This window comes from Coregonus clupeaformis, chromosome 19 (assembly GCF_020615455.1).
Source record: "Coregonus clupeaformis isolate EN_2021a chromosome 19, ASM2061545v1, whole genome shotgun sequence".
NCBI lineage: Eukaryota > Metazoa > Chordata > Actinopteri > Salmoniformes > Salmonidae > Coregonus > Coregonus clupeaformis.
The window spans coordinates 57,370,653-57,385,578 of NC_059210.1; the positions used below are offsets into that span (position 1 = coordinate 57,370,653).

At 45.5% G+C, this 14,926-nt stretch overlaps 1 protein-coding gene across 1 annotated transcript in view; it reads left to right on the forward strand.

Moving 5' to 3' along the window:
- Positions 1-14,926, forward strand: part of si:dkey-22o22.2 (neural-cadherin) — a 54,802-nt gene that overhangs the window by 25,460 nt on the left and 14,416 nt on the right. Inside the window, exons 13-18 of the mRNA XM_045205113.1 lie at positions 5,263-5,512; positions 6,483-6,610; positions 6,750-6,936; positions 7,673-7,816; positions 12,225-12,508; positions 14,231-14,860. Coding sequence (XP_045061048.1) covers positions 5,263-5,512; positions 6,483-6,610; positions 6,750-6,936; positions 7,673-7,816; positions 12,225-12,508; positions 14,231-14,860 — 1,623 coding nt within the window. The remainder of the gene's footprint in view (positions 1-5,262; positions 5,513-6,482; positions 6,611-6,749; positions 6,937-7,672; positions 7,817-12,224; positions 12,509-14,230; positions 14,861-14,926) is intronic.

Genomic DNA, 14,926 nt, shown 5'->3' on the forward strand with positions numbered 1-14,926 from the left:
ATTCACCCCGTTAAGACTCTACAATGGTCTCTTATTGCCTCGGACCGCGCAACAGAGAGAGACGCTTAATTACTGTATTCATCTCCTGACAGCTCAGCTCGAGAGGGAGAGAGAGAGAGAGAGGGAGAGGGAGAGAGAGGGAGAGCGAGAGAGAGGGAGAGAGAGAGAGAGGGAGAGAGAGATAGTAAATGAATGCCACTCTAATCCACTAGATGCTCTTTACATATTTTAACGCAGATGTCTCCCTCAAAGCGGTTGTTCCGTGGAAATGGAAAAGAGGAAAGGCTATGTCTCTTTCTCTCATTCTCTCTCTTTCACAGTTTCTCTCTCTGGAACCTGTTGGTCGATAGCCAGATGACCTCTCACTTCAGGTCTCCCTCTCAGTCTTTCTCTCATTTTCTCTCCTTTACTCTCTCTCTCTCTCTCTCTCTCTCTCTCTCTCTCTCTCTCTCTCTCTTCTCTCTCTTTCTCTCTCTGTTTCTCCATGTCTCTCTTGAACCCCTCTCTGGAACCGGTTGGTCGATGGCCAAAACTCTTTCTCTATCCCCCCTTCCCACCACCACCCCTTCCACCACCCCCTTCCTCTCCTCCTTGTTGGTTTGTTCAGCCACCAAGGCGGCATTATTGCGGCGATGTAGATTGTTGTTTTAAATTTAGCAGCGCTAATTTGATCTGTTAATTACATTGTTGCCGGGGAGGAGAGATGCAGATGCAGGGAGAAATCTCCATATCAATGAGGCCCTTCTCCCGTGGAGAGCCAGTAGGATGGGTGCTATTGTCTCATCAGCGCTGTCAACGCACTTTCCTCCTCAGGCTCTTTTTTGTTGTTGAGGATGTGTGGGGGTTGTTTTTGGGTCCATCTCTCTCAGAAGGTTTTTGAAGTGGAGTGATGGAGCATGAGGAGAGTGCCATGTTGTTTACATACCCTGGGCTTATTCATTGGGGGATGCAGCATGTAAAAGATAGATCTGACACAATTCTTTGATGTGTTAAACATACATACATACTAGAAGTCACCCACTGCAATACACAAGGAATATACAGCAGGTGAATGGTTGACGACTGAACACAAACACAACACTTTCTCTACACCTCAAGCACATGCTCAAGGCCAGCCATTTAGCTTGACAGCAATGGAGCTAACGCTACGCTAGGCTAGGCTAAGCGAGGCCCCCAGACACCATTGATGTGTAATGAGATGATTTCTCATTAGAGCTAAGTCCGTGCCGACTCAGCTTTAGCCTTGGTGCATTGTGCCATTGAGAGGACTTGCTAGGCTCCTCTGAACTGAAATGCGAGAAATGGAGCTTCTTGTCAATTGTTGACTTATTTAGATGGTTTTGAGCACTTTCTTATGAACATGAAAAGATGGAAGATGATTCTAGTAAATGTTGGATGCATGTTGACAGCTTATGGACAAGCTTATGAACCCTTAATAATGTTGTTCATGGATGCATTATGGCCTAGTTGGTACTATTCGTGACAACTTTATTGATGGCCTTATTGACGCCATAAAGGTCAACTGTTACTGTCTCCTCTGTGACTTGTGCAGTGACTGTGCATGTGCCAAAGAGGCCAGTCCCAATGGGGCTCTGCATGTGGTCTCGTATGTCTTAGCTAATAGAAGAACACACACACCACTTTCCCCAGAGATCACCGAGCCCTGTATGAAAGGGTAGTGCTCTTCTGCTCTCAGCCCTTTCCTTCATTGATTTCTCTCTGCTTCTTTCTTTGTATCTTTCCTCTCGTCTATCCTCTCTCTCTCTCCCCCTCTTCCTCTCTCCCTCTCCCTATTCCAAACTCTTTCAGGAAGCTCCATAAGTTGGTATAATGGTTCACTATAGTCTCTGTAGTTTGGTGGGCTCAATAGGTTTACTAATGGTGGTTAACGGCAGCCTCTGATTGGCTAGACAGATAATATTGCCTTTTATAAAAGCTTTCAAGATAACGGCTGCCAGGAGTTACCATGGTAGTCACTGGCCTTTAAATGGAGAAAACTTTGAACACTTCCAACCGTTAGTGGAGGGTAGTAATTAGCCAGAGAACTTGTTCACTTTCGCACTCTTTTCATTTACAAACTCTCTTTATCTACACTCTCCCTCTCTCTTTCTCTCCCTCTCACACTCTACAATGTCTCTGTACTAATATAACTTGAACAACAAAGCACTTCACAACAATTACATGGAGTTTTTTTTCCTCTCTATCGCTCTCTTGCTCCACTCTAAGTACAGTATTTACTCCCTGGTGTGGAGTAACTGTGGCAACTGCCTGTTAAAATCTGTTCTGTGCTTTGGGAGCCTTCACAGTAATTCATCCTTAGAACTCTAAATACAAATTAGGCTTGTTAAACAGTATAATGCATTCATTAGCATCCCTGAGCTGCCTTGTTGTGTTACTGTGTGCCTCTATTCATCTGCCCCCACTATCTATTTTCTCTCTCTCTCCCTCTCCCTCTCGCCTCACTCCTCCATCTATCTATCTATCTCTCCGTCTCCCTAATTAAAAATTTAAATATCGAGCCTCTCATTGTGGAATTATCTCAAGGAACGATAATTAGCGAATTTCCAAACGCGGTAATTGCAACCTTGAGGAGGTAATTAAGGGGCCTTGTTCTTTAGCACACTAGCGAGTTAATGGGGTATCATTCCCATCATGCTCCTGTTCCAGGGCTCACCCCTGTAAACCTGGGAGGGGAGGCCCGGTGCATGAAGTGTCTTTAATAAGGTGGGATACAAGAGGTTGGACAAGTTTATATTTTCTCAGCAGATAATACAAATTAATAATTGAAGCAAAACTCATGCTGGCATGAATATTTCAACACAACAAGGCGTTTGAAGCAAAACAGGGAAGTAAAAAAAAAGAAAAAACAATTTTTTTGTGAGAAGCTGAGGTGGGTGGGAAGTTGGGGTCCACAGGGGGCTCTGTGCATCTAGGGTCTCGCAAACTCACTAGCCCGCTACCGGAGGGAGAGAGAGAGAGAGAGAGCACCCTCCTCCACTGAGTCGGAAAGGAAAGTCTGAGAGCTTTCCGCTGTTGCGTTATCTTCAGGTGTTCTTCCTGGCTCTCTCTTTCTATCTCTGTAGCTCTAACCAAGCATAGTGAGTCATGGGCAGACAGTACAACAATGCTACTTTCAATGTTCTCCCTTCCAATGCTTTTCCTCTTATGGGAAATGTTATTGCAATTTCAAATGTAAATAATGGGTAACAGGGTGACTTTGCAATGGGCTTTGGTGTTGCTCGACATATATATATATTTCGTTTTTAAATATTTTTTCGTTTTTGTTGTGCTGTTAGTTTTCAACCGGACTTCCAGGATTGGTTTTTCAGACAGTGGCTCACAGTGTAGTCTAGCGTATCCAGATAATCACTTAAAAAGTTCAAATCTATCCGGTGCCATTTTGATTTTCCAATTTCCCACTGTTGGTTGGAGTCCAAGAACAGTGCCTGCTTACACCCCAGTCACTCAATGAGAAGATTGAATGCCTGTGTTTGCCAGACATGGAGTCAAAGGCTACCATTCCATTATAGCTCTCTCTGCTGCAATCTCTCATTCTAATGCATCAGAAATGGACGAGTTGCAAATGTAGACAGCCATGTCAGAATGCTGGACGTTTGAAGAATCTCAGATATGGTGAATTTGAAGAGTTCATGTGTGTGTGTGCATGTGTGTGTGCATCTGTGTGTGTGTGTATGTGTAGGGCCTCTGCTGGATCGAAGCAGAATGAGTGGTGAAGTGAGGTTCATTCGGCCATGGTTAATGTAATCCTTCCCTGTCACGGTTGTGACTCTGCGGCTGTGTGGCAGAGAAAGGACAACGTGGGCCTTAAAAGCTCTAGTCTGTACACACACGCACACACACACACCGCATGCGCACACACACAGATACATAAACAGAGCACACACTCATACAGTCACATACACACACATACACACATACACAGCACACACACAGCATCATTGTGGCAGGACAAGTGGCGAAGAGAACATGGGTCTTAAAAGCTCCACATGCTTCCTTCTTTTATAGGTCAGACCATTTTGCTGTAGGGCACTGCACAGGAACACAACAACACACACATTCACCTGCACACACACACACATTCACAGTCAGGCACACACAGCAGATTCCGAATAACACCCCTCTTCAATTGTTCTCAGGGTTCACTAGTATCCTTGCCCTTGGTTAAAGAGGTTGCCTCTCTCCTCTCACATTCACACTCAAGGCAAGCCATTAGAAAAGTGCAGTCCAAACATGTCCATAGATGGTTTGGACCATTATTTTGACATGTTTGGACAAGAGCTAGAACTATGAATTCTTGAACACACTTAAACATACTATGCTTGAAATGGTGTGCTTACTCCATAATGTCATCGATGTAATAAATGCTCACATTTATGGAGTTTGTTTTGCGGAACCCTTGAAGTAACACATTATTTGGTGCCAGACAGCGTGCAGCTGTGACCCATAATGGAGTCCTCAGAACAATGAGAATCCTGCCTCTTGTTCCTGTGAGTGTAGGATGACGTCCATGCAACCGCCCCATATGTTTCATACAGAGAGGGAAAGAAAAACCTTGTCACACCTGACCTCCATACTGGTATAAACAGGAAGGGAGGGGGGACATCAATAAGCTTGACACCATGTCTGTGAAATCCCATTGATGGGCTCCCTCTGTACCCAGGTATGCGCTGCAGCGATATACTTCCCCGTATCATTTCCTGTCACTTTGGTTTTCTCTGCCACGGTTCCTGGAAAAGATAGAGTGGGAGTGTTGTGAAAACCGTGCAGCCTCCATTTAGAACCAGATAGTCTGGAGCTGATTTTCCAGTGGAAAGTGTCTCCATAAACTGTCAATATCAGTTCAATAGGAACTTTGATGGATTAAGCTTGGAGTGTGTCCAATGTATTCCTGAAGTGGAGTCAGCAGTAGGGAGACGTTTGTGCTGATTTAGATAGGCCCACTCACTAATAATGCTAATTACCTTTAGCAAGCTTTGGCCAAAGCCAGCCCCTTTTGTTAGTCATTGGCTCTTTTTCAGTAATTCCCCTCCAAGATAAAAAAAAATCTATGGGACATTACAGCATGCCCAAGCAGGTTCCACCTAGTTTTCTGTCTTGTACTTCATGCACACACACTGGCACTCAAATGAACGTGCACAGACAAAAGAACACACTCTGTTCAGACATGCATATACACTTGCATATATATCCACCTCACTATCCTATCAATAATGATGTCATATCCTGCTTCCTCTCCTTCAGACTATCAAGGCCACCTCTCCGCTGGGTGACCCCAGAGTGACCTATAACCTTGAGGAGGGTCAGGTCCCGGAGACCAACATGCCTGTCCGCTTCTACATCAAACCCAACAGGGCTGATGGCTCTGCATCCATACTGGTGGCTGAACCTCTGGACTATGAGACCACGCGCTTCTTCACACTTAGGGTCAGAGTGCAGAATGTAGCTGCTGTTCCACTGGCCTCTTTTACTACTGTCTACGTCAATGTTACAGGTAGGAGGCATTTTAAGTACACTCTTAGATTTATACTGTACACTCTTAGATTTAGAAAGTATGTATACTGGCGTGAATGGTGGATACATTTACTCCGATGTGACTATGAGGCATGCAACTTACGGAAATGACCTTGGTCCTCTGTAGCTCAGTTGGTAGAGCATGGCACTTGCACCGCCAGGGTTGTGGGTTTGATCCCTGGGGCTATCCATATGTAAAATGTATGCACTCATGACTGTAAGTTGTTTTGGATAAAAGTGTCTGCTAAATGGCATATATTATCTGCTAAATGGCATTTATTATATGTACAGTACCTTGGCCATACAAACCTTTTTATCTTGGGTCATGGCAGTGCTGGAAGGAACTGAGTTTTGTGAGGAAAAGAGAGACAGAAGAGACAGATAGAGAGAAGACAGCAGGCAGGCTTGAGCAGTAGGCAACAGTGAAGGGCTTTCCAACACAACATAAATACTTGAAGCTCCAGCTCAGCTAATGAAGGAGGGAGGCAGAGAGGCGGAAGAGAGGAGATTGAAAGGTAATGACAGGGAAGATGTAGTCCCTAGAAGCCTGTTGGAGGAAGGTGTAATCAGCTAGCGACAGAAAACACTAGCGGTTAAAATGGCTGCTTGTTTAGCGATGACTCATACCACATACGCCAGGGAAGGAGACGGGAACACACATATCTAGCTCTAATAGAGTAAAGAAAAGAGGCTATTCTTGTCTGACTTTGTCGATAATTGTATTTTGGGGGGCGTTTAAGGAAATCACAAATGTTCCTCATCTTATGGATACCAAGGGAGTAGTCTTAAAACCTGGAGAGTCAGTGACTTAAGATTTGGGTTTGTGTACTTAGCATTAGCATTGTTGAGGGCAAAACAATAGGAGTGGTAGGACCTATGTTAGCATGCGCTTAATAGAAAGCCTGTATCACCTCCCTAGCCCTTACCTCTGGCCTCTCTCCCCTCTCCAGATGTAAACGACAACGTTCCCTTCTTCCTGTCCTCCACCTATGAGGCTACCATTCCAGAGGGGGCAGAGATCGGAACATCGGTGGCCCAGGTTTCTGCTACGGACCTTGACTCAGGCCTCCATGGAATGGTGAGGACCCCTGCGGACTCTATTGCGAATGACTACATTTGCCATAATCACTTGATTTTCTTATCAAGATACACAATATTGTATGTAATTTTATCCTAATATTGCATTAACATTTTGATCTTTCCCCCTTTGTCTACAGATAAACTATGTGATCTTGAAGGACGAGAGTGGAGACTCTCAGTACTTCAGTATTAACTCCTACACTGGGGTCATACACACCCGGGCCTCGTTTGACCGTGAGCAGAAAGGTTCCTACCTCATAGAGGTCCAGTCTCAGGACAGCTCAGAGTCAGCCAGGCCTGGACAGCAGGGCCAGCCCAACACTGGTGGGTATCTCACATACCTATACTCCTCTGCATACACACGTTTGCAGTCCACACACAGGCACACCTATCCAGACAGGGAAACTCTGAGTATCATACTCTCTCATAATAGGTAGCTCTGTCCCCTTACCAACCCTATCCTCCATTAACCCCCCATTACCTAACCAGTCAATAACACATCAGTCGTTTTCTAACCAGGCAGTAACAGGAACACACACAGAAACACAAACACACACACACACACACACCAGCTGGCTCTGTACCTGTTATTAGAGCATCCAGATGAACTTCATTCATTAAGACGTCGTTAGCGATGCGCTAATGGAACAAGCTAATGGCTAATCTGGGTTTTGGGTTAATAATGACCCACACACAGAGGTACAGCAAAAGAACAGTGATGCTACACTCATCCCACCAACACACTGTTTGTTCAAGCCATCAAGGTCCCTCTAGAGTTGATACGGCAATGACTAGCTATAGCACATTATTCTCCCTTTTGCCCCTGTTGGTGTTACACTGCTGTGTTCTGTGAGGTTAGATGGTTAATGCTTCTGTTTTCTCTTGCCAGGTGTAATACTTAGAGTAATGTACTCTCTTTTTAATGTCTTTGGTCCACATAGACCAAGCCAATGTAATTTGATGTCAGAGTACTATACATTAGTGTTGCTCTCTAGGTCCCTGCTACAATCTGGATTGGTTGTTAGTCCTGAGTAAAGATCCCTCTCATTGGTTCACACAGACACGGCCTACGTACGGATCCTTGTGACGGACGTCAACGACAACGCTCCAGCTTTCGCCCAATCGGTGTACGAGGTGAGCGTGGAGGAGGACAAGGAGGTGGGCTTCGTCCTCATCACCGTGACAGCCAATGATGAAGATGAAGGTGAGGCACATTGGGAGGGGTCTCAGGGTGGGTAGGGGTCAATCAGTCAACCTTGGTTTAGACTTTTTTGTTGTTGAAAAAATAGCGCTCACAATGATAAGTTGATAAGTAAAGTTACTGGTGCTAGTTTCCTGGGACATAGTTATTCAATTATTTGGACAGCACTGTTTATAATTCTAGTGTTTACTCCCATGGAAGATTATCTTTCATCTTTACAAAGGCTTTGGCAGAAACAAGTCCAAAGACAGCCAGACATAACAATTGAGAATTGAATGTAAGCGCAATGCCAGTCCACTGAGTCCAGGAGTCTTAACGTCTTTGTTGAAGTGCTTGATACTCATAGAGGACTTGGGCTCTAGTGGTACAGTGTGTGTTTATCCTGGTGTAGCTTTTCCTACTTGTCTGTTCAACTCTGTCTCTCGACTGTAATGGAATCACTCACTCTCCCCCTGTCACTTCCCTCTGTGCTTATGAATTCCTGTCAATATCAAGTTGAATTTTCTGTTGAAGCTTTGACAGGCTCCACAGAGATTAAGAAAAGTATAGGAGGTATATTTAGGTAAAGAATACTCTCTGTCTTTCTCTCTTCGTCTCTGACTCCCACTCTGTCACTCTCTCTCTATTCCTCTTATTTTCTGTCAGAGCTTGTTAGCACATCTCTGTGGTGAATGTGGGAGGTATGGATGCGGCCCCCAGAGGTAGTCATTTGATGTTTGTCTCTTTGTTTTTGTTTGTCCCTCGTCTCTCCTCCTCTGAAAATTAATAAATAAGAAAAACAGTGTGCTCTCTTAATGACAACGGTAAATCCTTTGTGGGAGTAGATGTCGATCGTTGTTTTGGTGGAAATGTCACCTTCCATGATGCCAACGCAGGTTTTGAAATGACATCTGATTTAATGGGCTGCTACGTTACATTTAAAGAGTTAGAAAATGACTAAGACAAGAATTGGGGCCACCATTTTGGATTTAGGGTTTGTTTTTGTTTTTCCTTTCCAATGTTCAGTTGAATTAGCAATTGTCTTGGCTCTGCTATTTATCCCTCTTCAGACACCCCTAGCTAGATCCCTTGACGGATTTGTAAAAGCATACAGTCCAAAAAGACACTGAAGCAGAATTAAGATGTGCTAAGATAGCAAACTAACCGCAAACAACAGCTATAATTCCCTCCCAAATGCTCCGGCTCATCCCACCACCGCTCTGTAGACTTTACCCGAATTCGCAGTCTCAACAATGGTAATTAGGAAAAACGTCTCTCTCAACAGAGAGACAGGAGTTAGTGGAATAAACTGCCGTGGTGGCCATTTTGTCTCCCCCTGGCCCCCCACGCAGGTGTCCGAGCAGGGAGATGATCTGTATTAGCAGGGAGATTAGCTGTAAAACATGACACGATCCCTGGCTAAGCGCTAGTCTTGCTGAGCAGGCAGGTCTTGAGGGGAGGTTTGAGCTCAGCCACTCCTGGCTATGCTTGTGCTGGTGTAAGCAGGGTTGATGTCTGCCTGTGTTGTCTAGTCTCGTGGTGTCTCATCTCAGATCCTCTCGTCTCATTTCTCATATTTCAGATCTGCTCATTTTGTGTCTCTCCTTTCCCTCCCTCTCTTTCAGCACTCCTGGCTCATCTCTCGTCTTTACATGTCTTTGTCTTTCTCATTCCTCTGCTTTTCTCTCTTCTCTCTCTCTACCTCATTATTCTCTCTACCTCATTATTCTCTCTTTCCTTTTCCTCCCCTCTGTTATCCTTTCTTGTGCTATTGTCCCATTTTCCGGGGTCAGTCATAGTGTTGAGTGAGTCAGTTCAGTGTCCCATGTTGGTGCTGGAGGTGACAGTGTTCCCATAGATCAGTGGTTGACTGTCACGCTCCACAGGCCTGTGATACACACACACAGCTTAGTGAAACAGTTCAGGAGAAATCATCTCAGTGTTCATTGACCAGTGGAGCTTGCCTGCCTGCCAGCCCTGATGTCCATCCACCCTCTCATCACATCATCACACATACACACACACAACAACACACACACACACTGTCGTTGGTCCAGGTGTGCATGCGTGTGTGCTTCCATAACAGGATTAGTCAATCTGACCTCCAGTTTATATGGTCACCTGCGCTCAGAGCCTCTCACCACCTGTCAACATCCACAAACCATGGACCATTACAATAATGTCTCACACAGTCCTGAACACATCAAATATCAATGAAACAATACACCTTTATTGTGCTAGTGGTGTGACAAGGCAATTCACATCTCATAACTCTCCCATTACAATCTTCATCTGAGGTACTTCCATTGAGTTCTCTGCTACCCCTCTATACCAGCCACCACTGTTCCACCATACGGTTGATGCTACTCCACAACAGAGAGAGTCAAGTAGACAAACACATGGAGACATCTGTATCATATGAGAATATCCTTACTTTTGAGTCTGATGCCCATGTACACCCTCCTAATTCCAATCCCTTGTGTATTTAATTTCAAAGCACATCAAGGGGCCTTTTCCATGAAATCCCAATATTTTCCCATTACACTCCCAGTGGAACTTGGGGAATTGAAATAATTAGGGAACAGATCCGTGGGGAATAGAGGGGAATTTTCATTGCCCCCTGTTAAACGCTACCCCCAAAGCTGATTAGTTTGAGCGTCTTTTGTTGCAGACAGACATCCCTTTTAGGATCGGGTTTCTATCCTCAAGTGGAAAATGTGCCTAATGAAGAACTTTTGGATGGGCTTTAACAAGATCACATTTTTTTGCTGAGGTTGACATTGGAGTTAAGTTGAGCTGAAGGTTTGTCAGGTAACAGTTATAGGTTGTCTAGCTTAATGGTAAACAGATTGGGGTAGGGGATTTGGTCCAATGCATGGAGTGGATGGAGTGGGAGGGGGGATATGCTAGTGACCTTAATCTGAATTTTGGGGCCTTCAGTGGAGCTCCTGCTTTGCTAAGGATGAAACCATATGGCCAGACCGATCATTAGGGAGGCGGCCGGAGGCAAAAGTACAGGAGCTACTCCCCGCCACCCAACACACACTCACAAACTTACTCACTCAACACACACACACACTCTTGGCGAGTGTCACGGCAGATTGTGCTCAGAAGCTTTGACGGCCAGCGCACTTAAGCCCCCTCCACACACACACACTCCCGATAGGAGCATGACACGTTGTAATGAAGGCCCAACACGTCTCACACAGATGGTGTTTGTCTCCTAAAATCTCCTCCCTGCCGGTAAACAGGGCCCGAGCCAGACAGTGAGTGTGTGTCTGTGAGAGAGAGAGAGAGAGAGAGAGAGAGAGAGAGAGAGAGAGAGAGAGAGAGAGAGAGAGAGAGAGAGAGAGAGAGAGAGAGAGAGAGAGAGAGAGAGAGAGAGAGAGAGAGAGAGAGAGAGAGAGAGAGAGAGACCATTTGTGTTTATGTGCATATGTGGGGGTGGGAGGCTGGTGCAAGAACAAGAAGTACAATATGAAATGGAGATTGTTTATGGAATGGAATGTGTCATGTTTACTGTAAGTCATCCTGCCTTCTTGACAGTCCTTTTCATACATCTCTACTCATCAGACTCCTAACTACTGTAGAACCTCAACCACGTCCTTATTCAGCTCTTACAGAGCTTCATAAGGGCTAGTATGAAGGTCCCACTGTGGAGCTCCACGATGGAGCACCCAGCACTCTAACATGACAGACACCAGCAGTCAGGATTCAGACTCCTTTGATCCCATCTCATTATTCCCATTTCCCAGACCGGGAAACGCCATCCGGACCTAGCCCTCTCCTCTCCGCTTCTGATGGGGTATCTGATTAGGGTTGACAGTGGCAGAGTGGATGAGGTTAGAGAGGAGGAATGAGAGAGTGAAGATGTGAGGAGAGGAGAGGAGAGAATAGGGGAGTAAAAGAGGGATGAGTGAGATAAAAGAAAGAGAGGAAATTAGAAAGGAGATGTGTGCATGCATGCGTGCAAGTATTCACAAATATGTATGTACATTCGTTGTGTGCACATGTGTATTTTCAACTGAACACACTGAGGACATGAGGGGCCAGGGAGGGAGGAGAACGGGTACTGCCTGGGAGAAAGATGAGGTATGCTGTCTAATGAGGCCCACTGTGAGAGAATCGGATGTTTTCATCCGAAATATTTGATAGCCGGATGGCACTGTGTGACTCAGAGAGGGTATTGTGGGGGGTGTTATTTTGTGTTGAGGGCTGTTGGAAGTGTGAAGTAGGTTTTGTTTTTGTGCGCGTGTTTTGTGCGTGTGCAGATTGTCAGCCTGTAGGCTTGTGTGTGAGAGTGAGCACACACATACCACAATCATACTGTCTGTAACTATGTCCTCCTTTCTCCTCATCTAAGATGGACTACTAGTTCTACCTTGTCTAACCAATAAAAGCAACCTTGAAACAGCCATATCCCCTTGTCCAGGTGCCAATGCCAAACTCCGCTACCAGATCACCTCTGGCAACACCATGGGCACCTTTGACGTGGAGCCAGAGGTGGGCACCATCTTCGTGGCCCAGCATTTAGACTACGAGATGGAGCAGCGCTACGAGCTGAGACTGGTGGCCTCCGATGGGAAATGGGAGAACGAGAGCCTAGTGGTGGTCCAGGTGGTGAACCGCAACGACGAGGCGCCGGTCTTCGGCCAGACAGAGTACCACGCCGCTGTCACAGAGGAGCTGATTGAGCTGCCCATCTTCGTGCTGGAGGTCAGATGTCATACATACTATAGGCCAGGGTTCCCCAACTGGCGGCTCGTGGGCCGAATTTGGCCGCGGTGGTTTTTATTTGGCCGCCCAAGTTATCTGAGCAAAAATGTAACCAGGAAATCAGCTCCAAGTGATTTCTATTTTGGAACTCTGTTCCAAAGTATTCCCACGCATAATAGAGAGACACCTGCATACAAATGTAAGCAAAGGTTTGAAATTATTACGTTTTAGTCAAATATATCTGTTTGGGCTTCTTGCGGTCAATTTTCAGTCTACAAATTATTTGTAATTATGCACCGGCCCCTGACCATCCGCTCAAGAAAGAAATCGGCCCGCGACTGAATTTAGTTGCTGATCCCTGCTCTTATAACTGCCACATAAACAGTGCATTACACCATTAGGTTGTTTCATGAACTCACAGAGCTACCTGTCTTTACAGTATGCTGGAGGTCAGAGGCCATACATACATCGGACCTTTGTAACAGCGACATAAGCAGAGTATGACAGCTGATATTTGAAAGCCTTTTTTGATCAAGCTAAACTTGCTGTGAGGAAATTCTGTTTTATATGTGCAGTATACAAATAAAAAATAGAATGGAAGTGAATGCAATGACATTGTCCACCCATTGACCGGAATGTGCCTTTAGCTTCACCTCTCAAGTAACATAATATATACAGTAACTCATCGCACATGTGGACATTGTGTGAAATCAAATAGGCTCCAATGTTATACTCCTATCCTAAAGTGTTGATACCTAATACTACTCAACATGAGCACCCACAGTTTACCCACGATAAATAGTTGTGGTGCCTCCTGCTTTTCTTAGGCTTTCATTGAATATCCAGCCTAGTTTCGTCACACCTATTCCCAGTAATTCCCAGTAATACTGTATGTGCATGTCGCCAAGGTAAATCAGATTAAAAATAAGTAAGATTCTAGAGGGCATGGAAGTAATCCTAGAGAGAGAGGCATGTGTCACAGTATTCAACCCAATGCTGCTTTCCTGGAGGTGGAATTGATTTGATGTGCCCTCGGTTCCCCTCTAATGCACTTAATAGTTTCCAGCGTGTGGCAGGCAGCCATCCCCTCCCTGAAGTTCCTTCGCTCTGTATATGAATACAATCCTGCCGATAGAAAAAAGAGAGAAAATCCTATTTGAAATGAGTATTTACCTGGCCTTGGCTGTCATACGCCGCGCCGTGTCTCCATATTGTCTTCTCATTGCATTGTCAGGAAATGGAGAGAAAAAATAAAACTTCAAAGGCATTTTGTAAACAAACCCTCCGCTGAGAGGAGAAGAGAGGAAGAAGGAAAGTGTATTTCTTCTTTTGCTGGCATATTAACTTTTAATTGCATTGTGCGTTCTGGTGATAGATGTAGGGGGAAGTGTCTGAGCTTGTCCTTCACACAGAGATAACATGAAGGCAGGTTAATTATCTATAGAGGAAAACACAAGGAAAACAGTCTTACTTTTTGTTGAGAGGCAACGGACTGTATATTGGCTACTGCAATCAATGCTCTTTTCATGTCCTATTTTTGGGGCCAGATGGAATCTGCAGAGGCAGAATATCCGTAAATCAACAGAAATGGTTCAATCAAATAATATATTAATATTTTATTTATTTATTTTTTCGCACAGATTCTGTCCGGCCCTGCTGTCTAATACTAATCCACAGAGCTAATGTGCTAATGATAGTTTTGTTTGGGTTTCCTGTTTGTAGGTCTCAGCCACCGACCCAGACCAGGAGGCAGACCAGAGCGCCCTGCGCTACTCCCTCCACGGCCAGGGAGCCGGCAGTGAGTTCACCATCGATGAGCGTACGGGCCACATCTACGCCCAACGCCGTCTGGACCGTGAGGAGCGCCCGGCCTGGCGTTTCCTGGTCCTGGCCACCGATGAGGGAGGGGCGGGACTCACTGGCTTCGCTGACGTCCTTTTGGAAGTCCGTGACATCAATGACAACGCACCAGTTTTCCCATGCCCGGCGCTGGATGCTTTAGGCTGCTTTGTTGGCCACGTGCCTGAGAACTCTCCCGCCGACACCTCCGTGATGGAGATGAGGGCCATGGATTTAGATGACCCCAAGGCCGGCAAGAATGCCATACTGACCTATCGCATCGTACAAAACGTTCGCAATGAGATCAACCTCAATCTGTTCTCCATCAACCCTTCAACTGGAACCATCAGTACAGTTCTACGGTCTCTGGATCGTGAGGTGGAGGACCGCTATCTGGTTGTGGTTGAGGCCAGGGATGGTGGGGGCTTGTCCGGGACTGGAACGGCTACTATCATGGTGTCAGATGTGAATGACCACCCACCAGTCTTCACCCAGAGGGTCTACACTGCCCAGGTTTGTCCACCTGCTCAAAACACACCTGTTCACCCCAACATTGTTGCTCTGTAATATGTTTGATGA